The sequence below is a fragment of the Ambystoma mexicanum genome, chromosome 6q, assembly GCF_040938575.1.
Source record: "Ambystoma mexicanum isolate Mex_15411 chromosome 6q, UKY_AmexF1_1, whole genome shotgun sequence".
Classification (NCBI taxonomy): domain Eukaryota; kingdom Metazoa; phylum Chordata; class Amphibia; order Caudata; family Ambystomatidae; genus Ambystoma; species Ambystoma mexicanum.
In genome coordinates, this window is record NC_090937.1 from 1304206154 (window position 1) to 1304231923 (window position 25770).

Consider the following 25770-nt stretch of genomic DNA (forward strand, 5'->3'; position numbering starts at 1 on the left):
TGATCTTTGTGTACTAGGCCATCATAGGCGTACAGTCCATATTGTGCATGTACCAGACACACACAGTGCCACGAGTCCCGTGTCCATGTATCAGCCACCAGGCGTGAGTGCTAGAAGCATGCATCAATGAGATGCTGACGAATGTCACGGCCCTCCTGTGCCTCGCGGACTCCTTGAGGTGCTGCCACATCCCCACCCTCATCATGACCATCTTCAGGTGCTTGCAGTTCTGCGTCAGGGGGCATGGGCACATTTCTACGTACGCACATGTTGTGTAGCATGACACATGCCATGACCATCTTTGCAACCTTCTCATGGCGGTACAGGAGTGCCCCGCCAGACCTGCTGAGGCACCGGAAACGAGTCTTCAGTAGGCCGAATGCCTGTTCAATGACTACACGGGTACGTGAGTGGGCATGGTTGTAGTCCTCCTCATGCTGGTCCCGTGGGTTCCGGACTGGTGTGAGGAGCCATCTCTTCAGTGGATATCCGGCATCACCTGTATGTGGACGATAAACGAATTATGTGGAATGCCATTGCTACGTACGCACACCCCCCCCCCCCCCCCCTTCCTGCCAGGTCATTGCCGCATCACATACCCCACATCATCATGCATGAAATGAGACTCACCGAGTAGCCAGGATCTGTACCCTGCGTGTCGCTCCATGTAGCGTGGTATTGTTGAGTTCCTCAAGACCATAGAATCATGGGTTGATCCAGGGAATCGGGCACAACAATGTGTAATGATCCTGTTGGAGTCACACACCATTTGTACATTCAGAGAATGAAATTGTTTTCGGTTGCGGTACTGGGCCTCCATGGCATGTGGGACGACCAATTCCACATGGGTGCAGTCGATGGCACCAAGGCAACCCGGTATGCCGGCAAGTGCATGGAATCCCACTTTTGTGTTGGTAATTTCCTGCTCCGAGCGTGGTAGAGAGATGTAGTCGTCTGCGTGCTGCAGGAGGGCATCGAGCACTTGCAATAGTGTCCGTGAGAACAGTGGCTGAGAAATGCCATGCAACTGTCCGACTGTGTGCTGGTAGGTGCCTGTGGCCAGGAAGTGGAGTACAGACACCACCTTCAGTAGGGGTGGGATGGCGGTTGGGCTATCTATCATGCTGACAAGGTCAGCCTGTGTCATGTCCACAATGGCGGCTATGGTGTCCCGGTCCAAACGGTAGAGGGTGTGGATCTGCTCATCAGTGAGGTTGAACGGATGTGCTCGGAGGCGTGGGATTGCGGGCTGCCTGCGTGGTGGTAGTGGCTGTGCTGGCGGCCCTTGCTGGCCCTGCCTTGCCCTCCTCCTCCTGCGTCTCCTCCGTGCGGCCGGTTGTAGTTGGTGTTCGTCTTCTTCTTGGAGTTGGAGTACTTGCAGTGCTATCAGGTCCCCCAGGGCCAACATCGCGAGTCCTGCCGGTAGCATCTCGGAGTGGGTGTGGTTGTGGGAGGAGACTGGGTGTGCAATTTATGTGTTTTCAGGCTGTATGGCCTCCACCTGTGGTGATTCATTCCACCTGTGCAAGCTGCTCTCCCCTTTGGCCGAGCACGTCCCGCACACAACGCTGCAATTCGAGGAATGGCATCTTGCTATTGCAATCATGTATTTGTACCCGATGGCCGTGTAACATTGGTTGATATGTTCATTCGGCTATGGTCCCATTGTTTCACATACAATCTTTGCAGTCGCGAACAGACTTGTGAAGGGTCAGTGGAACGTAGTACTCGAGTAACGGTGGACCCTCATGCATCACTGTACCGAGTTGCAACGACGGGCGGGGCGTCCCATTTGTGAGTGAAGGCAGTTGCCATTTTCACACACAGCCGCACTAGATGGATTAATTTGTGATTTCAAGCGGCCACAGATGCCTTTTCGACGTGATGTTGCAAATGAGGAATTCTAAGGGCGGCGCTTTCGGTTATCAGCTAGCGGCGAGGAGATGCCCACAGGTCTGACTGCAAATATAACGTTCTATTGTTCAATGTCCTTGGGACAGGGGCCATGGCGAGGATGCAATGATTGATATGAATAGTTTGGGATGCGCAATAGCGAAGTGGACGGTGAGGCCGGACGTTCCCAAATACATGTTACTTCACAACACTGGAATTACGGGCTGGGGCACAGTGGATTTTGCAGGCTGCATAACGCACAGACTCAATGGAATTCTCACATGTTATGTGAGTATGGAAACAGGCGTTATCATTACGGGATGAGGGAATGATGAATGGATGCATGGACAGATGATTTGATACAGTGTTTGCCATGTACAGGGCTTCTTGGAATCTGTCCGCCTCCCCTGCGCTATGTGATGCAGGGCTGCCATAGTGGGACCATCGTCTATCTGGCCTTGTTGAGCCCTCCCTGTCTCGACGCGCCCTCAGACACTTGTGTCCATGCACGTTACCAATCCCATCTGATGGATTCTGTTTTCACAGACGCATGCACAGGTACACTCGTTTGTGATGGTGTTTACACCTCGATATAGATAGTTATGAGTCGCAAGTGGTTTTGGGGTGGTGATGATCCTTTGGAGTGGGCTAGCATGCATATGGCTGTGGATTTAGTGTGATCATTGAAGTGAGTTGTTCGAATGTAGTTCTGATGGCCATTCTGTTCTTTTTCTTTTCTTTTGGTTGACAGGTATCTCCTCCCCTTTTGCCACTGCCATCTGTATGCCACTCCTGCAGATGGCTTTTACTCCCGACACCTGCTGCTTCGTGTTAATCAGTGGAGCAGCATTACGATCTTATGGGACGATCGCCAATGGGCCACATGCCCTTACGCAGTACTAGTGGCTCGGAGCAACATTTCGGCCTTTCAGCTGTACTAGTGCCTCCCCATTGGGACGGCCCTGCGGTTCTGTGCGCTTCCATGTTGCCTTTTCGTACGAGAATGTGGCCCTGTGTACCATGAAGGAACAGGGCGTCACACAAGAAGTAGCTGGTCATTTCTTGCGGATGCAGCCCACAATGGTGAAATGTGTTTTGGAGTTCATGGCCTAATGGCTGTATGGGCTTGGTGTATTTGTTGTGCATTAAATTTCTATTCTGATATGGGCCGTGTAGCGTTCTTCTTTGCAAGTGATGTGGCATATTCCTATTTGGGGAGCGATGTATTGTGAGGAGATCTGCATTGGGTTCCAGCTTCGGAGTATAGTTGCGTGGTACTGTGCTGGGCGCGTTTGCCTACGAAGCCCAGTGAGGTCAGGGATGAGGGCTGCCAATATGACTGTTTGAATGATGTCATGCTCAGGGGCGGGGGATTAGGTTTTGTGTAACAGATGCCGGTCAGCCAGGTGGACTGGTGGAATGATGTGATTTTCGGAATATTGCTGGTCACAGGTGCCTGTGTTTGCGTGCGTTTCTTGGTGGGGGACTGTGGTCATGTCCATTGGAATGGCTTCTGTATTCGTGCCATCTGTGCCCTGCAGCTCCTATTGGCCCCTCTTGAGATTCTTTTGTTCGTTGGCATGCATGGGTGACTTGTACATTTCACTGGTTGCATTGTGACTTCCTTGCACCTACGGGGAGTTGTACTATGTGGCCAGGGAGCGGTGTACAGGCACTCAGTGGGGCCGTTTACGGTTGATTCGCGATGCCGTACTTCTCACCATGGCGGAATGGTACTTTCCGCCGTGCTTGATGGCGTTAGGTACATGTCCGCTAGGGTCGGAATTCGCGTACCCTTGCGCCATGGTGGTATTTACGGTTTGGCATGACGCGCGCGCGTACTTGGTGCAGTTAGCGTTGGCGTTCACTACGGTGTCGCTAATGGCATCGTACTTTGCGGTGACGGGTCATAGTCGCACCGAGCGCTATTCGATGGCGGTATTGCATTTCCGCCATCGTTTTTCGATTTCCGCCAGGGTCGTAATGAGGCCCATTGTCTTTTGCTGAAATCCTATCAAGTTATTTTCTGTACTGCATTTCATTCCACATTGCATCCATTGGAAACCATAAAAGTATTGTTGCTATCTTATCCATTTCATGTCAACTCCTTAGTGATTATAAAGAAGTGTGCTAGTGCCAGATTCTCCGTTGTTAATCTTTATCATATCAGATTAAGTGTGATATACAATTATTAATTTATTATAAAGAGTGATATATATATATATATATATATATTGTTTAAATTATCAATTAAACCTTTTAACTTGCAAAACAGAACTACTTCTTGGCTCAGAGGGGTCAGGAGGATTCCAAGAGAGGGGTGTTATATAGGGGTAGTCATCCAGAACGCATGAACTGGACATAAAGATATATCAATAAGGGTTTTCATTCAGTATTCTAGACTAGGCGTTGACTTGGCTGTAGTGCTGAATTGAATCCTCTTACAACACCCCTTAATGGATTAGGGATGACCTTTCCCAGAGAAGGTGGTATAGCCCTTCTCTTCCACACCCCTCCTCTTCACAAAGTCCAAGTCATTCTTCCTCCTTACTAAAGAGCTCTAACTAACTTTACTGTAAAGTTAGTCCATCCCATAGGACAGACCAGAGTAAGACGCAAGGAAATAAGGCATTTGTTTCATACTGTCCCAAGTCCAGCACTGGGATGAAGAAGAGGACTTGGAGGATTATTCAGTCGATCCATACTGAGCTGTCTAGTCTTCTGCAAAAGCCTATTAGCGCTAAACAATACCATCAGGAAATGCAGGAGGTTAAATATGGCTCACCTGAGAAGCCAGGAGAGAACCGGTGGCAGCGGGGAGCGCTACCCCAGCAGACCCAGAAAAGGAAAGCCAGGCGCCAAGCACTGAGGGCGGAAACAGGCAGCGTATGGTCCAGGACGCATGGCCTACCCGAATCAACCTCTGGGCACCCAGGGGACTTGAGCACAGCAATTGGGAGAAGAAAAGCTCCACAAAGGGCGCAGAAGGCGGCAGAGCAGCAAAGAACTGCAGCAAGTCGCAGAATGCTGCCGGAGCCTCGCAGAAGCCGTCTGCTGCTTGGAACCTGCACACCAATAAACAAGGTACGCGGGCAGACCGAGGGGGCTGGTGGTCTGGGAAATCTTGAATGCAAGTGCGAAGTACAGAATAGAACGATCGGGACCCTGTTAACACTGCGAGTTTTGGACCTGCACAGTTACGCCAATAAAAGACTGAAAGGGTCTGGGACCCTGAAAGCAAACAAAACAGAAGGAAAGAGAGTGATTGCTTGGCAGGAGAGTAAACCATTGTGCCCTGAGAATGACGGGACCCTGAGTTACAGAAGGGAAGTACACGCTTGGCAGGAGAGTAAACCAAGCTGTGTTGAAACCTCTGTGCGAGTCTGGTACCCGCACCCATATAAATATAAAAGAATAAGAGGGTCTGGGGCCCTAATGGCTGAAGAGAAAGACCAAGCGAGTCAGAGGCTTGGCTGGCGAGTAAACCAAGCTCCCAACATGTTGCCTAGAAAGCCAGAGTCTTGGCAGGAGAGTAAACCAAGCTACTAGCATATTACATTGCGAGCCTGAGAGCTGCAGAAAAGGTAAAATCCATTTGATAAAAGGAACAAATAATTGGAGACTGTTAGAAGTCATTTGCTGGGTAGTGTTTGGCAGGAGATTGATCAACCTCTGGTCTACAGACCTATCTGCCGGTTGTGAATCGGGAAAAGGGATTCACAGGAACTTTCATTTCTTTTGAACCTTTGCGTTACTGTCTTCCTGGCTGTTCTAAGGTAACATCTGCCCTGGCTAAATGAATGTCCTGGAAGAAGCAAACGGATGAATAGCTTCTTAAAGTGGGACCAGAGACAATCAAGGGGAAAGGAGCAATTCCCTGGACGCTGGAACATTATATTATTGAAAGAACCATTTGCTTTGTCCATCTTTTTATTATAACCATAACTATCTGGAACCTTCCGTTGGTGAAGAACTGCAACCATCACTTTAGGAGAAGAGTATATCCCTACACTTTTTTTTTTCGTTATTGGTGTTCGGGTTAGAGATAGGTTTTGAACATGACCGTGACTGACGTTTCAGTTGACATCCTGACTTATTCACTAGATTGGTTTGAGGCACGTAAAATACCTCTTAGAGTTAGGGACACAGAGGCTGTTTTCTAAGTTTATAACCCAAAGAATGTCGCCACTATGTCCGAGCCTTTCTTCTGCACTCTTACATATCAAAGTGGGTCAGGTTGGGGAAACTGATTGCTTCATGACCATAACCGTGGGTATCATGGTCTTCCCAGAGGCCCCGTAACTAAATATCACAACTTTCTTTTTTTCAGATAACACCTGGTTCACATCTCAAACTTGCTTTTGTCAAACTCAGTCTGGGGGAGATTGCACCCTGCTTACTTCTTAGACCTTTACCAGGAAGTACTTCTCTCCCTTGCTTTAGAGTATGACAGGGAAGGATTTATCTTTGTCCCAGGCTACCCCTTTGGGATAGTAGAACTACAATTTACCACACTCTTAGCAATAAGCATTTTTAACTACTTGCTTATGTTTTTTGTCACTGCTATATATTTAAAAACATTTTTTACCCTCCTGTTATGATTTGCTCTCCTGGGTGATGTCTCCAGGTCAGCGGTTGGATCATTCTTTAGGTCTTTTGTTTTGGTTACTCCCAGCATCTGAAATGGCCATCATCAAGATCGTAGATTGTCTCTTAAATGGTCTCCCAGTGGTTGACCCTTCTTTTGTGTCTCCTCCTTTCACTGCCTACAGGTCTGCAGCGTGTAGGGTAAAAAAACAAAAACGCGCTTGTTTTGAGTGTCTTCATTGCTCGTTAATTGATTGGTTTTTACCGGGACCAGCCCTTTTCCTACACTGCATTAGTTATTCTCCTTTTGTCTGTATTTCCTATCAAGTGTATTCTCTTTTTCCTATAGGTTTTGGATGTCGGTCTGGATTATCCCCTTGTTGTTAATGGCTATTAAATGGGTATTGTGCAGAAGTGCAGGAAGTCTAAGTGGTCAATAGCCATTTGTGAGTTCTGTGGAATTTCCAACATGGCAGATCGGTGCTGCACATCCATGTCTGCTTTGCCCTGCTTGGCTGTGGTGCAGGAGAGGGGATAAGCACCTTCAAATGTATTTTGCGAGTTGTTAGAGAAAGAAGTGTCCAAATTGCAAAGAGCAGTCTGCAGGAGTATCCATGGATTTCAGAGATTCCTCTTGGGGCAGATGCGGCATATAACATTTGCTGTTATAACCAGAAAACTCGACTGTCTTACTTGATATAATGGATATCTAGATTGAAGGGACTGTGCAGCCTTTACCGATATTGATTAAATAACACATGGGGGGCGGGTGGGAGGGAAGAGGAAGAGGAAGAGGAAGAGGGATATATATATATATACATATAATTATCTATCTATATCTCTGGGCCACTTGTTTTTGTTCACTGACATATGTAAGCCAGGCGGTTTTGTTCACTGACAGTCAAAATATGAACATTAAAAAGGTGCTATATATCTTGATGTTAACCTTGTATGTTAAAGTACTTTCCTTACGGGTTGGTCTCAGTTCATGGTGCATATATATGGGGCAATAAACGGGCATCAAACGCAATTCATTTGTAATAAGTCTTCAATTACGTATTTATTCCATGTTTAACATTACAAAACACTGATAAGGTAGCATCTATTATTTTACTAGCCAAAATTACCAGATTCCAAATATTTCACTTCTATGATGCATGCTGCAGCCATTGCATGCGTTTGTATGTTTAGGTTCCTTTATTAACAATAACACTCCCATATAATATTTTGTTTAGATGAGTACATTCTTTAATGCATCCAGTACTTCAAGATGGGTATTCTGATCACCTCTGACATCTTGTTACCAACATTATAAACCCAACACCTTGTAAGAACTTTTCATCAAAATTAATTTCACATGTGATGTCATCTTCTGTCATGGGTGTTGGTCTTAGCAGTGCATAGTGGTGGCGTGAGTTATGGTTATTTAGCTTACCATAACTGCTGAATTCTTCTGCATTTTGTTCGGTTTTACTTGTAACCATAACATCCCTTTAACAACGTTTATTCACTGAATTTCATGGGTTTTTACCAGTGCACCCTAATTTGCTACAACTTAGATTGTCCAAATTATGTGGAAACATTTGTTTGTCTGGGCTGGGCATGGAACCCCTGTTAGGCCAGTTGGAATTATGGAGCTGTCATCGGTTGGGAATGCATATTCAAGTCCCCTACCCCCTTAAGCGATTTAGGTTAAGGAAAATATATTAAGGGCATGCAGAAATGAAGAAGTGTGGCGGTGATGGGGAGGGAGGTGACCAATAGGCAACATACGGGTGGGGATAGGGGACTATACAGTAGTAGACTAGGCGTTGGGAAGGGGGTGCACTTGAGGGGTGGGGGGGTGAAGGAATATAGCAATTTGTATTATGAATGGAGGTTGTGAAGCCAGCCCCTTTCTGCAGCAGAAAGCACTTAACCAACGTCATTTTAAGATTTAGGCCTAGAAAGGCCAGGCACCAGTACCAGCAAAAGCAGATCCTGGCTTTCAGCATCAATACACTTTCCAATCCCTGTTCCCAGCTCAGGCGGCAGACTAAAAGGCCTTCACACCAAATAGATACAACTATCACATTTGCAGGCTGATGCAACCAGAAAGAAATGTGAATATTCAAGCGCGGGCGTGACTGCGCCTGTCTCTGAAGGACGATCTCCTGCAAGCCAGGGCAGAGGTCCTGAGCTGCCAAAACAGCCCAGTTTTCAGATGTAGGGCTCTGGTGCCCCCATGATACTGGTCGCTCTGTTTGAATTACCAGATGCCCACCGTTAGAACTCCTATATCCCTCACTGGTTGACTGATTGGTGTGGTCCGGTGGAGCCCAGGTGAAGGTCTAAAGAAGGGGACAACTGCCAAGGGTGAGGAGCACAGAGCAGGATATCTTGTAATTTGTACTACGAGGGGCACAGGGTGAGGATAACAAATTTAGATCCATGCCGGGGAGGCATAGTGGGGGCGCCTGCGCGTCTGGGATCCAAAGAGGCGCCTTTCATTTCTGAGGGACAGTTTGACCTTGAGAGTATCCACTCATCTCATGTCTAATTACCAGGTGCACATCATGTGAGTTGTCTGTGGGGAGAGCCACATCCTCAATTTGGGACCAATCATGTCTCTGGAACCCGAAGTGGCAAGGCCAAAGACCACGTGGAAGGGAGAGTGGAACAAAGAAACCACAACTGATCACTCAGCATCCCATAAGGAGCGAGCTGTATGTACATACAATGAGTGTGGGGAATGAGTACTGTATCTTGCTTGCATCATGCGTGTCGAGAACTCCTTTTAAAATACATTGTCCTGCCTTGAACTAACCAGTTCGCTCAATGGCAGTTAGGATTGAATGCCTCTATTGCCATGTTATTTCCTTATATGAGAAATAAAACCTTGTTGTTCTAGCAAGAGGTGCACCAGTGTCTTACTTGTCTGGTTGCAGGCGGTCAGCCCTTCACATCAATCATTATAAAAGCTGCACACAAATATAAATGTAGCATACAACGGTGTGGAAAAAAAATTACATGTGTACAGACTATATTTATTGAGAAAATACAAGTGACACACTATGGTTTACAATATGCTGTTTAATGGTTTCATGGTTCTTTACTTTTTATTCTTAAAGAATATATTTACATCTGACTTAATATAACCTGTACATGTTTTTGATTGTGTCCAATTTTTCTTTTCTTGTATCGCACATAGTAGAAAGTTGATTAAGCAGCGAGAGCACTGAAGGAGGTATTTAACATGTAAAATGTGTGTTATATAATTTTTAGCCTTGAATTTTACATTCACTTTAGGGAAGCTATATTTGATTTGTTGATCAGGAAACCACCTGTTCTGTTATGAGAAAGCACCTTGTCACATGGAGATCTTGGTCCTTGTGGGGGAGTTTACAAAAGTCCACTAATAGTAGGACTTGTAACGACAATTGGGACACAGGGCTCCAACTCTTAGTATATGCCTGAACCAAACAAGTTGTCTTGGTAACAATGGCTGAGCAGCCAGGCTTACTTTAGGAGGGAGGATGGGCTGTAGGGAATACAAAGAGCTTAGAGTATACACATAGGCCAAAGAAACACTAACACACTAAAGGCTATATAAAAAATGTCATGTGTTTTGTTGTATATACACTAAGGTAAGTAATTCTTCAGAAAGGTAAGTACTATAACATACAGTAAGTAACTTTAGAACAACTTCTGCAATCTTACAGTAAATCATTTTTGTAATACTTTTAGAATGGCAGTATGCAAAATCACAGGTAAGTAAAACCTGTGTATAACTTTCAGAATATCCGTTTCAGGTAGAAATAGATGAAACAAAACCAACATAAAGCAGGTAAAATAAATACATGTAATTATGTTCACAGAGGCCTAACACTTCAGAGGTTCATCTCTATGTAGTTATGATTGTCTCAGAGTTCGATTGGAGGGTAAAACAAGTAGGCACACGCTCTAGAAAGTTCAAAAGTTCCAGAGAAAGTCTTCTGTAGCAGGAAAGTAATATGGCCCAGAGAAGTCTCCCAGTAGGCTCACAGGCATTATGCCTGGGTGAACTTGTATGGGGAAACTCCCAAACATGCAAATCAGCACTCCAGCAACACAGGAAAGTTACTCTAGGTAAGTTCTACCAATAGTATCACAGTACCTTAGGAGTGAAGAAGCGGATGCAGCACAATGCCCCAAGATACAGCAGCCGCAGACCCGGTCACCAGATTCTTGGTCAGGCATACGAAATAAGGGGCACTGTAATGGATCTTGCAGCAGCAGTTGAGTGAAGAAACCTCAGACAACGGATTCTTTGGGGTTCTGTGATTTTGGTGTCCTTTTCAAGATGCCAATGAAGAACGATTACCGCCCTGGCGATTCCTCACGCTTTCTTGGTCGAGCACTCTGGTGAGGGAATCTTGAATTTGGAAGTCCCGAAGAAGCCCACGAAAGTATCGGGAGGATTCGATCTTCGAAAGACTATACACTGCACAGTGGCCACTGGTCGCAGGGCATTGGCAGTTTGCAGCCTGTGAAGGTCACAGCTCCTCGTGGGATGGCTCAAAATGCAGGTCGTCTCAAGACTAATTAGTCCGACCATTCTAAAGGAGAGGGTCGTCCTCATAGGGGTTCTCCTGATGCTTAGAAGGGTCAGACTGCAGCGATTACACAGACAGCATCTCTGGTCATCTGGGAGTGGCTGTGGACATCGCTGCTCTTACTCCTCATCGGTTCTTCTGTTCCAGGGGTCAGCTTGTAATCAGCCTGAGTATCCATGCCTCTCATGCAGGAACCCAGCCAATCAGCACCCATGCACCATGGAGTTTCGGAGTCCTCCCTGTTTCCTGTTCTCAGACACACTGGAGCCTTGAACCAGAGTGCTGTGTGATGCAAAAGGGAGATGCCATAAAACCTGGAGGAAAGTATAACTCCACAAAAAAGGTATAAAATGAAATACAAAGTATCACGAGATAGGGTAAAAGAGTGAGTGTGCAAAAAGGTTCCCACTCACTCGGGAACAGACCAAAAATCCAGTAGCCCAGCAAAAAGTGCTTGGGACTTGCATGTAGAGTAGAAATGAAAATCTACTACCTAACAGACCTCGCCTAATCTTCCCCCAGGTTGCAGTGTCTGCTGTCATCCTTTAGTAATAGGTGAATTGGATCTTGAAAACACCATCGGTTTGCTTTTTGCACACTGATCCCTAATCTGTATAAAGCATTTGCATATGGGTTTTGATGCAACTTTTACTTCCGAGCTTTGTGTTGTACCTCCCCTGATAACAATTTTTCTGTAGTTAGTCCTCAGTCCGAGGTTACTAAAACAACCTCATACCAAAATGAGTGTTGGTCCAGGATTACCTCATCTCCATATTAGCTTCTCCTTTCTGTTTTGCAGCTCGAAATCCAACAGCCCCCCTGGCTATGGGTTTAATTTATTCTCCCTATTTGGCTTTCTTCAATCCATAATCTGAATTTTGCGAGCTGTTCCAATTGGCTCTGCCTTCCCTTTCTATAACTTAATAAAAACATGGCACATTTTGCTATTTTATTAGGGATTTACAAGCATGCCACATTTTCGTTTGACACACAACTGCCTCTGATTGTTTTAATAGTGTTTGCAGGTTTCTAGCCCGTGTAGAACACATGTCTTGCCTGTGATTCCACTTTGGAGAACATTTTATTCTGTTGCAGCCCAGTCTAGTCACTTAGACTTGCAACAGAAGGGGGTCGTCCTGTTGTCTGTAATCTAAAGTTTACTTTCTAATTTATGTAAATGTAATACTATTTTGTCATGTTTTACACAATCAAACTAATTTTGTGTACAATAGAATTGAAGTGACTAATAGTCAGACACTAATTCGAGCATAGACAGCATTGTATTATTTTGCAGTTAATAACTGTCGAAGAGCCATTCACCTCACATCACTTAGGAGCCATAATAGGCTCTTTACACATATCAAGTAATATATAACCCTGGAGCAGATGGGTCCAAAGCCAGAAACAAAACATTGGGGTTTGACAAATGTACAGATGATGTAGGTACAGCTACAAAAGTTTACCTCCCCAGGAAATGTTCAGTTGTGAACAATAACAATGTAAAGATTTTTAGCTCTGAACAAGATGCTGGTCGGTTCCCATATTCCCATTAAACCAGGAGAGGGGTCAGTTCAGTCTAGAGGACTACAGCAGAAATATAAAGGTTGCTAAGAGCTACCACAAGTTATTAATCTAGGTCCACAAAGTTAAAACAATGGGCACCAATCGGTAACCAAGAGAACACTCTGGTGCTTTCTAGGTTACCAAGATGTAACACCTAACACACATAATAGTAAGCCATAAGGCTAACTGTCCAGTGCACATTAACTACAGAATATTTAAAGTTCTACTCATTATCACCAAAATAAGGCAAACAGGATTGCAATTCCCCATTCTCTCCTGCCAACATAGTTTATTTTGGCTGCGGACTAAAATAAAGTATATTGCCCTCATCATGAGATACTGGAAAAACTAAGGAAAAGGGCACAAAACATTGCAAAGGCACAGAAGTGGAACCATGTAAATCCCTCAAAGTGGTTAGCAATCGAGGAATGAGCTCCAACGGTAGCAAATTAGCTTGTTAATCAAGAAAAAGGGATGGAGTGGGCAACTGGTGCGCTTGTAAAAAAAAATATCGATATGATTTTTGGGGAGAAAAAGGGGAATTGATGGCACCCTTTTTTGACCAGACTCTAAACCTGTTGATATATGCCTCCCCAGACTCTCTACTAGACTCGTTTAATATAAATTAAATGGCTGCATCAGTTGTGTGATAACTTCTGAGAAAGTGATATTCATTCAAAACGTGTATCCTCGCTTGTTTTTGTTTTAAAATAAAGATCTTGTGTTCTTTAACTTCAAAATGAAAACACATGTAGCATTCTTCTGTTAGGAATGACAATAGGTAACCGTTTTAAACATTAAGGATTGCATTTTTCTAGTGCTTCTTGCTGGATTATCCTCATTCTAAGATCAGTAATGGCATATAAATGTAGGCCAACTCAAAGATATCCCATATATCCATCTATACAGCCTCTACAGCTGGGAATTGAACCTGTGACCGTAGGGTTCCCAGAGTATCTTGGTTCACGGAGTTATGGTATTGGTGATTGCAAGTGTTGGCTACATAGATTTGCTTGGGAGACGAGGCATTTTGTTTTGGGATGGCACACAATTGCAAATGTTATAAAAAAAACATGTAACAAGAGATTACCCTAACATGCATATTGCTATAATATTTGCTTCCACTAAAGTATTTTTTTGTTGGGGCGTGGCTGATATTATGTCTTGCAACAATTCATTATGTTTGCTTGACTGTCAGATTGATGTGTGGTGTTTTTTTTGTTTTTGTTTTTTTTTCCCTTCTGGTTCATCATTACATTTCTTTGTTTTTCTTGTCTTTTTTTCTCCTTTGTATCCTGCCTTTTGTATGCCAACTTTACTATTGTACCACCTCATGAATTTGCGTAAAGCACCGTCATGAAAGTGCTATAAAAGTAATAAAACAATAAAAAATTCAAATACATTAAATTTGTATACAGAAATCTTTTACATTAGGGTAGTCATTAAAATGAAATGTGCATATTCTTTTTTTTTTTTAAATTAGGGATGATTGCTTATGGCATGGCAAAGGCAACTGTGCATCAACTTTGCCAGAGTCTAGGTTGTGAGAATAGTGGCCTGCCTGCTGGATCTGCTGCTGTGGCCATACTACCGTAAGTGGGAAATAATTGCATGCTCTTTATGGAATAATGGTAACGAAAGCTGGATGCAATTTGGTAGATTATTGTAAGTGATATGTTCCCTAGTCTGTCTGATATAACAGCGGGATATGTTTTTTTTTCTTGTTTTTTTTTTTTCTTCTTTGCTTTGAATTTTACTGCAACAGTTAATTTATGGGTACTTGTTTTTGCAACCAAATTAAATTTATAAGGGAATTCACTTATTCATTAAGCAAGTTAGTCACAAAACATTTCTACGGTTGTGTTGCACCTTTGGGGAAGTTTTCTGGTATTCACCTTTTGGTTTGAAGTTGGTTAATTATACTAAGCCCTCGCAGGACAAGGCCACAGTGTTGAGCGAGGCAGGTGTGCAGGAGTCGCTGCCCGATTATACGTAGCATGCTTCGCTACGTCCACCCTTCCATGCCTACAAGAACCGAGGTACGGACCTTCTGTGGCAAAGACCTCGCAGGACAAGGCTGTGGAGATGAGCGTCACGAGTGTTTAGCAGCGAAGGGGTATCGGTGTAGACAGCCAGTGCTGCCGCAAGGTAAGAAGGTGCTGGGACAGTTAGCTTGATACTCTCCCTGCAACCCCCCACTGACCTGGTGACCCTCTCACTCTTGCACACACGTTTCTCCGCGACCGGTTCTCGCGTAACCGCCTCCCCCCCAAACCCCCCCACGCCCCCCGATCCCCCCCCCCCCCCCCCTCGCTCGCTCGCTCCTCTCCACCTCCTGGTCTTCATCGCTGGCCTCACTATCGCTGATATCTACACCAGTGCTTCCCCCAGACAGACCCTCACTGACATCCTGTTTGTCGTTCCCTCTTCTGCCTATGCCCCCCTCCCTGTTCCCCATATGGTCTCTGTTCTATCTCCTTTTTCCTCTTCTCCCATTAACAGTGGCACCCAGTGGGAGGCCCTTTTGGCCCCCTTTCACCCCTCCAAGACCATCATTAATGTCTACCTAAACGGCATCGTCTTGGTACAAGGCCCTCAGGCCAACCTCCTCTTTTTTGATAGACGTTTCCCATGCCTTATCAACTTCTTCTCCTCTCCTGCTATCCCTTCCTGCCCCTCTCTGGCTCCTCTGCCACCTCTGCAGCTCCCCTGCTGCTTCTCTGGCCCCCCTGTTGCCTCCTTCCTTCTCCACCCCTCTGGCACCCTCTTCCTCCTCCCAGGCTACCTTGCCTTGTCCTTTTCCCACTCTGACACCTCCAACACTTCCGCAGGGCGTACCTCTGACCTTTACTCCACCATGGAAGTCTTTCAAAGAGACAAACCTGTTCCACATTTCTACTCTCAACTCTCGCTCAGCTGTCAAACACTCCTCTGACATCTGCCGTCTCCTGGAAGAACTTGATTTGGATGTACTCGGTCTCACTGAGACTTGGTTCACACCCAGCTCTGTCATGAGCTTTCACCCTCCCCTGCTGGATGGCTTCAAGATCTTCTCCGTACCCAGAACCAGCCGTCCCGGTGGGGGTGTAGCCTTGATATTCCCGGAGTAGATCCCTGCTTCTATCATTCCTATGCAGAACTACTCCTCGTTTGAATGCCTGGTCTGCAGGCTCTCTCCTGGCCTTCTCTCACTGTGGCCACTATCTACAGGCCACCTAGCCACGCCGCCCTCTATCTCTCTGAGTGTGCTGACCTCTCCTCCTCGCTCTACCTCAACTTCTCCTCCTCGGGGACCTGAACATCCACTTAGATGCTACTTGCCCTTCTTCAGGACTCTATCGCAACCTCTGCATGTCTCTCCCTCTGGCCTGACTCACTCTGCAGGGCACACCCTGGACGTTCTGCTCTCCTCAGGCCAAGCCGACCCCAGCTCTGCCACCTACCTTTTTGGTCATCCGACCCATGAAGCATGTGTCAGCTGAGGCTTTCACCACTACTTTCTCTCCTCCTTCTGCACCTTTTGGCTGACTCACACCCTGACACAGTCCTATCTAACCTTCATCTTTCTATCTCCAACACTCTTGATGTCCTTACCCCTGTCATGAGGCTCGGCTTGAAGCCTAAATCCAGGTGAAACTCTAGGTATGACTCCAACCTTGTCACCCTTAAATGCAAGTGCAGGGGGGCTGAGAGGAAGTGGAGGGCATCAGGTGCACCCTCTGACCAACTGGCCTGCTGCCTGCACCAAAGGCAATACAGACTCTGTCGTCGCCAAGAAGAGAGCCCACATCCAAACCTGCATCTCTGCGGTATCTAACAACTATGCCAAACTCTGCAAGGAGCTGGCCAACCCTGCTGCAGTCTACCTAGAAAATTCCACACGCATCCATTACTGCGCCACAAGAAATGTTGTTCGAGACCAGTTTAGTTTGATTTTTTTTAAAAGCATTGTTTCGTATGCTTTTTTATTTTTGGTTGTAGCCCATGTTGATGACACGTGTTTCGGCACTCATTTGCCTTTCTCAAATCTGGGCATTAACTTTCTATACAAAAATAATAATATCCACATTCATCAAGAAAAAACAATTTACATGATTATTTAAAAGAAAAAGTCTACCTCCCCTGTTCCCTCCCAGGCCCTCTGCACGGCCTTGGCTTCTCATTTCATCACTAAAACGCAGGACATCATGTCCACCCTCTCTTCTTCTACCTCCTCCTCCTCCTCCTTCACTCTTGGTCCGCATGTGGCCGTCTCTCCTCCTCCCTTCTCTTCCTTGTTCACCCAAGACAATGTTTCTAGACTAGTCCGATCTACCCGTCTCGTCAAAGCAGGTTCTCCCCTGCTCATATAGAGCCATCAAGGACCACATCGACACCCTTGCTCCAGCCTTGGCGGATTTCTGCAATCACTCCTTTGCCAGTGGAACCTTCCCCTCCCCCTTAAGCACTCCCTTGTGCACCACCTTCTTAACAAGCCCTCTGCCGATCCTTCCTCTATGGCTAACTATCGCCTGATCTCCACCACTTCTTTCCTGGGCTAACTCTTGGAAAACCTGGCAATCTCCCAGCTTAATCGTCACACTGAATCTGTTGCTTGTCTCCACAACCACCAGTCTGGCTTCAGAGCTGCTAGAAGCACGGAAACTCCTCTCCTGAACACCCGTGAAGACCTGCTCTCGAACCTTGACTCTAACTTTCTGTCTGTCCTCATTCTCCGATCTCTCTTCTGCTTTTGATACAGTGTACCATGCCATCCTGCTCAATCACTTCTGTGATAACCTGGGTATCACTGATCAGGCCCTCAGCTGGCTGACCTCCTTGAGCTCTTCAACCACTACCTGGCACCTCTTGCCCACTGCATCGCCACTTTCTGCTCCACCTTTTAGAGTTATGCAGATGACACCCAGCTCTCTTTCAAGCTCACTTCAGCCGCTTCTTTTTCTCTTATACCAGTGTCTGGCTGCAATTCAGGAATGGTGCGCCACCAATGATCTCTGCCTAAATGCCAGTAAGACCGAGATCCTCCTCCTCGGAATAGCAGCTCCCTCCTTTCCTCTCTCTGGCCGCCCACTCTGGGCCCTCTTCCTGCTCCTACCTGTGAGGCTAAGAACCTTGGGGTCATCGACTGCACCCTCTCCTTCTCTCCTCACATCTGACATCTCTAAGAAGTCAAACTATATGCTGCCTCCTCCGAGGTATTCTTCCTTTCCTCACTTTCCCCCAGAAGCTCACTGTCTCCAGAGCTCTGGTCCTATGTAGGCTGGACTACTGCAACAGCCTCTTTCTAAATCTTCCTGCTTCTACTCTCCGACCTCTACAACTTATCCAGAACAGGAATGCGAGACTTGTCCTTGGCCTCCAGCCCAGGGATCGTATCTTTCTTGCTCTGAAATCTGTTCACTGGCTCCCTGTGAAAGTTTGGATAAAGGTCAAGACCCTTTGCATCGTCCACAAGCCTTTCTCGGGACTGCGACTGCACTACCCACAACTCTCACTTCCTAAACATCTCCCTTCTCGAGGCCTGCGCTCATCCACCTCCAACTCGGAGGGTCACTTTTCCAAGCAGAGAACTGAGGGCAGATCTCTCTCTTCGGCTGAGGCCTCCTTCTGGAACAGCCTCCCTGCCTCTCACATACTTGAGCAGAACCACCCCTGGTTCCGGAAGCAACTGAAGACCTTCCTTTTAGCTTCCGCTTTCTCTCTTCCTCTCCTCTGCTAATACCCTGACTGCCCAACACACTGGTCACCTGGCTACCCTCTGAACTTGGGCCCAGGCTCCTGCATGTCCAGTTGCCCTTCACACTACCGCCTGGCTCCCCCAGCACTGTGGCCTGTTTCTGCAACCCTACAGCCCCCCCCCTGCTCTGCACACATAAGCCACCCGCTGGCTGCATCTTTTTATTTTTTTTTTTATTAATTTGCTTGTGTTCCGCTGAAGCCCGCAGGCATCAAGGCACATAACATAACCACATGGGAAACACAGAACATAAAAGCCATGAGACAACAAAAAACAAAGAGCTAAAACCTAGGTTTTCTACAGGATGGTAGGGCTGATATTAGCTCACTTCTTACCCCCCCTCCCTCCACCCTTGCCACTTCTCCCCTTCCCTGCACTTGCGCTGTTAGGCAAGATTGTATGTAGTAACCCTATGGGAGACTACACCAGCCTTGTCCTCTTGGCAATAGGGAACCCAACTTTTGGTATAGGCTTGTACTACACAAGTTGGTAGAGTGACTGAGCAGCCAGGGTTATCTCAAAAGGGGTCGATGTGAGCTGTAGAGATGCAAACTAGGTCTTCACAGTGAAGTATTCAAATAACGCTTATACTGAAGGTTTCTTATTAAAATTATGTATTCATTCAACAGCCAGTTTTTAAGTAAGCTCTTTTAGAAAGGGCACGTTGCAGCTATTTATTTGTTTATTTGTATAGCGCCGACCGCCCGCAGGCATCGGGGCGCTCACATAGAGACAAGGACAAGACTCCGAGAGAGCCTAGAAGGTGCAACAGGACAGATACGAAGATACTGGAAACCTAATTAAGTGGTTCTAGGTTTAGAGTTAGTTAAATAGCTCAGTTTTAAGCTTTTTACGGAAAGCCGTAAGGTTTGGCTCCAATCTGATGTGCTTCGGCAGTTTATTCCAATTGGCTGCCGCTCGGTTGGGAAAAGCTCTACCCAAGCCGAGTTCCTTCTTGTATTTCTAGGGAATCATAAGTCCGTTTGCTTCAGATCTTAATGTCCTAGGGGGATAGTAGAAGGAAAGTTTGGATTTCAGATAGGCTGTTAGGGCCTGTGCCATGATATCAGACAGTCTATTTCTGGTTGGGTGGAGCGTTTACTGGACTGAGCGGGACCCGCAGTGAATGGTTAATTGTCTTCATCGATATCCTTCGGACGTTGCCTATTATCTATTGGGGAGGGTCTGGTGCATTACTCCTGTTTATTAGATGTTCTTAGTTGGGGGTGGGTGGGTGGATGCCTGGGGTGGGGTGGGGCCGGGGGGGAGTCTCTGTTTCCTTAATTTCTCTCCCTTTGGATTCCCCTGAGCTTCCTTCTCTGGTCTAATTGTAAAGGGGCTGCCAGTTTCTCCTGTTCCTTAGTAGTTCCTTTTTGGGCGATGGGAGAGGGCATCTCCGTTTGGGTCTCTTTCCAGTCCTAGCCCTCATTCCTGTTACTTTTGTGGCTCACATCTCTTTTTCAGTACTAGGTCTGTAACGGGGTGTGCAGGTGCGCTGTTCAGTCGGTTTCATAGTGTTTGGATTTGAGGAGCCAGGTTTTAAGTATTTTTCTGAATTTTGTGTGGTCCTCCATGTTGTGGATTTCCTTGGGAAGGGATTTCCATATTGTGGCGGTCAAGTATGAGAAGGCTGATCCACCCAGTTTTATTTCTTGGTGTATTGTTTGGGTTCCAGGCAGATTAGTTGTAGTTTCTTTAGTAGGTAGGCTGGCATTCAGAGGTATATGCTGTTCGCATAATCTATCCTGGACATGATGAGGGATATGATGGCTATTGTTTTGTGCGTGAATGAAAGGAATGGTAGAATTATTTTTGGAAGAAGCACTTCTGGATTATTGCGTTTTAATTCGGGGCTCTAGTGTTAATTTGTTAATGTTGAGTCCAAAGTTTTTTTTACTGCTGCAGATGGTGTTGGTGGGTTTCCCAGTTCAATGGGTCACGGGATCCGCTCATTGTTTCCTCTTACTTCAGGTGTGATCATGATTTTGGTTTAGTCTGGGTTAATCTTGGGCTCATTGATGTTCATCCATTGGTAGAGCTCCTTGAGAGACTCTATTAGGGGTGCGTTCTCTTCTTGTATGTCGCTGTATTTGAAGATGATTTGTGCATCGTCTGCGTAGTTGTAGCATGTTAGTGTGTGTTTTTTTTAATGAGGTGGATTAACGGTGTCATGTAGATATTGAAGAGTAGTGGTGATAACGAGTAACCCTGGGGTACGCTGGAGGTGGTGTCCCGTTGTGTGGATTTTAACAGTTTTAGCCAAACTGTTTCTGTTTTTCTAAAAGGAAGGATTTGATCCAGAGAAGCACTGTCAGTGAGTCCTATACCTGCCAGTCTTTTTATTAGGATGTTGTGGTTGACTGTGTCAAAGGCAGCTGAGAGATCCAGTAATATAGGTACTGAATTGGTGTTGGAGTTTAGTCTCAATATGGGACAATCTAAATATGAACGCAGAGTTGTCTCAGTTCCTCTCAGTGGTCTGAACCCTACTTGCACCTGGTGCAGTAGATGTTTCTTTTTCTACGTGCTCCAGTAGTTGTTCATAGACGTAGGTTGCTAATAGTTTTGCTGGGTATGGGATGTTTGAGATAGGTCTATAGTATGTGAAGTCTTCTAGGACACCTCTTGTGTCCTTGAGCAGAGGTTTGATGTAGGATGTTTTTAATGCCTTTGGTACTCCACCTGTCATAAGTGATTGGTTGAAGATATTTAGGTAGTATTCTGATGGCGTGTCCTGCGCGAGGATGGATTTATAGGTGTCAGGAGGGCAGGGGTCCATTGGGGAACCTGTCTTGTTACTGTTTTTAACCTAGCTTAGTAGTTTTTCTTGTGACATCTGTTGGAAGCAACACATTTTGTTTTGTGGTCCGTGTGTTGGTGGCGGCTGGTGGATTGCTTGGTCGATTAGTCTGCTTTGTATGACTCAGTGAATGTTGGTGATTTTGTTCTTGAAGTGATCTGCGATATCCATTGCATAGTTTTTGGGAGGGCACTGGTGAGTTGTTGCACCCGGGTGGGTTTCTTATCTCATTTATGATGTTGAGTAACTCTTGAGTGTTGGTGGGTTCCTGACCTGGTCGTCGTAGTGCTTCTTTTTTGCTTTGAGAACACAGTTGGTCTAAAATCAGCTAGAGCTACAGTATAAGTGTCTAGGTATGAGAAAGAGCTAGCTAGCACAGTTGATTTAGAATAAAATAGGATTGGAAAGTGGGTCGCCTAAGAGTGAAGCATGTAAAAGTAACAAAACTTGCCTTAGTGCGAGATATGGATAACTAGCACAATTTGCCTAACTACAGTAACGTCTAGCTTTTTGAAGCCTGGATGTGGGGGGAATTGGCCTAAAATGGGGCACAACAGTAAATGCAGGGACCCGTAGAGCTTATGGATGGTTTAGAAAGCGATCAAGTTAGGTGTGGGATTTGGCTAACTAGACACAATCCGGCTGAACGCGGAGTATGTCTGACTAAAATAAACTATTGTAAGTGTGAGATATTGCTAACTGGACCCAAGCTGGCTAAATGTGAGATATGGCTAACTAACACAGTTATGGTGAACAGAGAGACACTGAGGACGAGCCAGATCCACTCAAGGTAAGGTAGCAGAGTGGCAAAGCTTGGTCTCAGGGGGGCTATGTGTGTAGTCTAGGGCTACATGGTCTCCATACAGAACAACCCACATTTAAAAATGTGTATTTTTTTGTATTTGTTTTCCAACATTTAACCATCCAACAAATTAAATCGTTTTACAACTTGATTACTCTTACAGTTACATGTTACCCCTGACTCAGAACTCCCTTGACCCCCCCCCTGACCCTACCCTCCCCTCTCGCATCGCTCTTCCACTCCTTAGGACTCTTAGTATTGTGCGCCATTATTCCTCTCCACCGGGCTGCCCCTCTCCAGCTTATCCCGGTCCTATATAGACAGTGTCGCTACCAAAGGTCTCCAGGCGACCAATGATACAACTCCCGCATCTGCCTCCCCCTTTGTCATCTCTTGCCATACACTTGCTTCCGCATTCGCCCATTTCTTTAGGTCTTTCCACCAGCCGTAGGCTGACAGTCTTACGCGCGCCTTCCAGCTCATTGCTATTCTGCGTTTGGCTAATATATACGCTAGGTCTTTGAGTTTGCTTATATGTTTAGCTCTATGCGGTCTCGGGTACCCCCCTAAAAGGCATGCCCAGTGGGTGGTCACATCTAGATTAATCTCTGCATCTGTCATGATTTGTTTTGGTAACCACATTCTTCCGTTCAAAAGTAAGGGGTGCTTTCAGCGCTCAACAGTTTAGACTCCAGTGTTAGTTCTTCTGATAGCCACCTGGATACATATTGGAGCTGGTTAGCCAGATAATATACTTCGAAGTTTGGCAATCTGATGCCTCCTTGCTCATGAGTTTTGTAACTTCCACAATGCTATTCTATTCCTTGAGTTATGCCAGATGAACCCCATTCCCCCCTCCCCCCCCTTTGCATATGCTCTGTAGTTTCGAGAAGAAACGTCTGGGTATTGCATGTGGGATGTTTGCAAACTAGTGTAAAAGCCTGAGCAGCACTACCATCTTTAGTGAAGCTGCTCTCCCGATCATGGACAGTGGTAGTTTGACCCAAAATGCCATACTCTTTTCAATTTTAGTTGCCGCCTTTTCGGTATTATGTCTGTGTTCTTCTACAGGATCATGATACACATCTATACCCAGGTATCTAAACATAAGTTTCCCACAATACCGGCAGTTCATCTTTAGACGTTCCTACATACTTCCCTAGGGGAAATACACTTGACTTTTGTGGGTTAACAGTTATACCAGATAGTGGTTCTCTTCTGGGTACTGCAGATACAATAGCATGTTTTCCGCATACAGTGATATCAAGTGCTGCCCTCCTTTGGTGCTGATCCCAACCTCCCCATATTGCTGCCTCAGATACAACGCTAAGAGTTCCAGCGCTAGGATAAAAAGCATCGGGGACCACAGGCATCCCTGTCTGGTGCCCTTGCTTAACTGCCATTGTTCTGCAATATTAGAGCCTGCTTTGACACATGCTACTGGCGCACTATACAGTAATCACACCCATCTCGGTTATATTGGCTCCACTCCATATTCCTCCACAACCGCCAGTAGCCAGGGCCATTTCAAAGAGTCAAACACTTTCACCGCGTCGAGTGAAATTATTGCTGCCTCTTGAAAGCCCCTCTGGTTATGGTCTATGACATGGTGGAGTCTCTGCAAGTTGTCAGTTATGTTCCTATGTGGGACATACCCTGTTTGGTCTGAATGTATCAGTTTACTTATGACTGGTCTTAGTCTATTAGCCATCACTGCCGTCAGGATCTTGCTGCCTTCATTGAGTAATGAGAGGTGTCTGTAGGACCCGCATTCTGTATCTGGTTTGTTGGGCTTCAGGAGTGGGATAATAATCACCTCCCGTAGGGTCTCAGGCAATGTGCCTGTGCTGAGCGCCTCGTTGAGCATCGATGGCAGTGGGGGGGGGGGGTGTATCTCCGTCCTATAGGCGTTTGTAAAATTCACTTAGAGGCCTTACTGGGGGGGTGGGGGAGTGTGGCTAACTGCCATGTAGAGCGGACGTGTCTCCTGAGAGCTCTGTGCTGATGTGCCATGATAAGCTGTTTTAAGTGACTTTAAAGTGCTCCGGAACCCTACAAGTTACACCATCCGCCGCAGAACCTCCTCAGCAACTTTTGAACCGTCTCCCAAGCGAAGAAGAGACGGCTAACACCTCTACCCGGCGTGCGAAGAGGGTCGCTAAGCGGATTAAAAATGGCGGCTCCCGCGCCCTGTTCCCTCGAAAGGCCGGAGCGCACTATCACTACTTGCGACGCTGCCTGCCGGTGGGGGAAAAAGATCCTGAGCTGCCGACTTGTGCCGGACCTGGAGGAGGGGGCTGAACAGTTGCACTTATCGATCGAGAGGACCGACCCGGACGCCCCTGCCGGTCTGTGCCCTGCCCGCGGCGCGTGACTGGGCTGAGGTGTGCCCTGGATAGTCGCGAGGGCCCCCGGCGTGAGTGGTGGCCGACCGGTGCCCCAGCAGTAGGCGGCCGTGGTGGAGGACCAGCCCGGACATCCACATTAGTGGCTGGGTGCGGGAGGCAAGGGGCCGCGCATTACCCCCTGCGCCTGACTTCGCCGGTGGTAGCAACGCAAGAACTTGGGCTTGCCTCCCCGAGGCGCTGAGACCCCGGCTGTCTTCCTCCCCCTGCCCCCCCCGCCTGCTGAACCTTCATCGGGGGGAGGTGTGGGTGAAAACACCTGGCCCCTGCCTGCAGACTGACGCCCCGGCGGACCGTGAGGCCCACTCCTAGGGCCCCCACCACTCGACAGCCGACAACAGGGGGGGCCGTCTGGCGCACAGCGTGCCTGCTTGAACTGAGATACCTTTTGTTTCCCGAAATTGGCCTGCTACCCCGCAGCTACATACCATCGCCCTGCGGCGGAAACGAGAGTCTCGCCTGCTGCTAGCGGCCTTCCGATTGCGCCCCTGGCATTCTCGGTGCGGGGAGGCCCTGTGTTGATGACATGTCTGGCAGGGGCGGCAGGCCCTAGCAGCAGCGCCAGACCGCGATGGACACCTTCGCAGCCTGCGAATCCCCAAATTCCGAGGGCACAAACAAAGTGGCCTCGGACGTTCAATCTAACCCCACGGCAGTTGCGGATACAGAGCCGAGTAACACCCAGATACTGGAAGTCATCAAGCTTTTCCAGGCAACAATGGAAAACAAAATCGTTGCCACAGACCTGCGCCTCCTGCGTCAAGATGTCCGCTCCCTGGCCGGCAGGACTGAGGCGCTTGAAACACAAGTCCGGGAAAACACTGAATCCAAAACTCGCCTTCTTCGAGATGTCGATGAGCTTCAGCAAAGGGTCAAGAACTTGGAAGACAGAGCCGAGGAGGCGGAAGGGAGGGCTCGCCGGAACAATATACGTCGTCTAGGACTGCCAGAGGGTTCCGAAGGCTCCGACCCTACCAACTACATAGAGAACCTCCTGCTACAAGAGGTGGGAGCTGGCAAACTCTCCCAGGGCTTCACCATCAAGGGGGCCCACAGATCCCTGGCTAAGAAACCACCGCCGGGGGCCCCACCCAGGCCGGTGATAGCAAAAGTTCTCAAGTACAGGGATCGTGAAGTTATTCTGGCCTTTTCCCGAGCTGGCGGCCAAATCTAACAGGACTCTGCTAAAATCGCCACATACCCTGATTACACCTTCAGGTCCAAATGAACAGAGCGCAGTTCATACACACCAAGGCCAGATTGAAAGCCGCCGGGCTGCGTTATATGCTCCTGTATCCTTCTAGGCTTAAAGTGCTGCATAACAATAAGGCGCACTTGTTCGACACTCCGGCCCAGGCCAGGGACTGGATGGACGGTTTACAGATCCCTGATATTGAGGAAAGGAAACA

The 25770-nt window shown here is 47.0% G+C and overlaps 1 protein-coding gene across 2 annotated transcripts in view; it reads left to right on the forward strand.

Moving 5' to 3' along the window:
* Positions 1-25770, forward strand: part of QDPR (quinoid dihydropteridine reductase) — a 114016-nt gene that overhangs the window by 41196 nt on the left and 47050 nt on the right. For both annotated transcript variants that reach the window (XM_069631911.1, XM_069631912.1), the window contains one exon: positions 14101-14209. In XM_069631911.1, coding sequence (XP_069488012.1) covers positions 14101-14209 — 109 coding nt within the window. The remainder of the gene's footprint in view (positions 1-14100; positions 14210-25770) is intronic.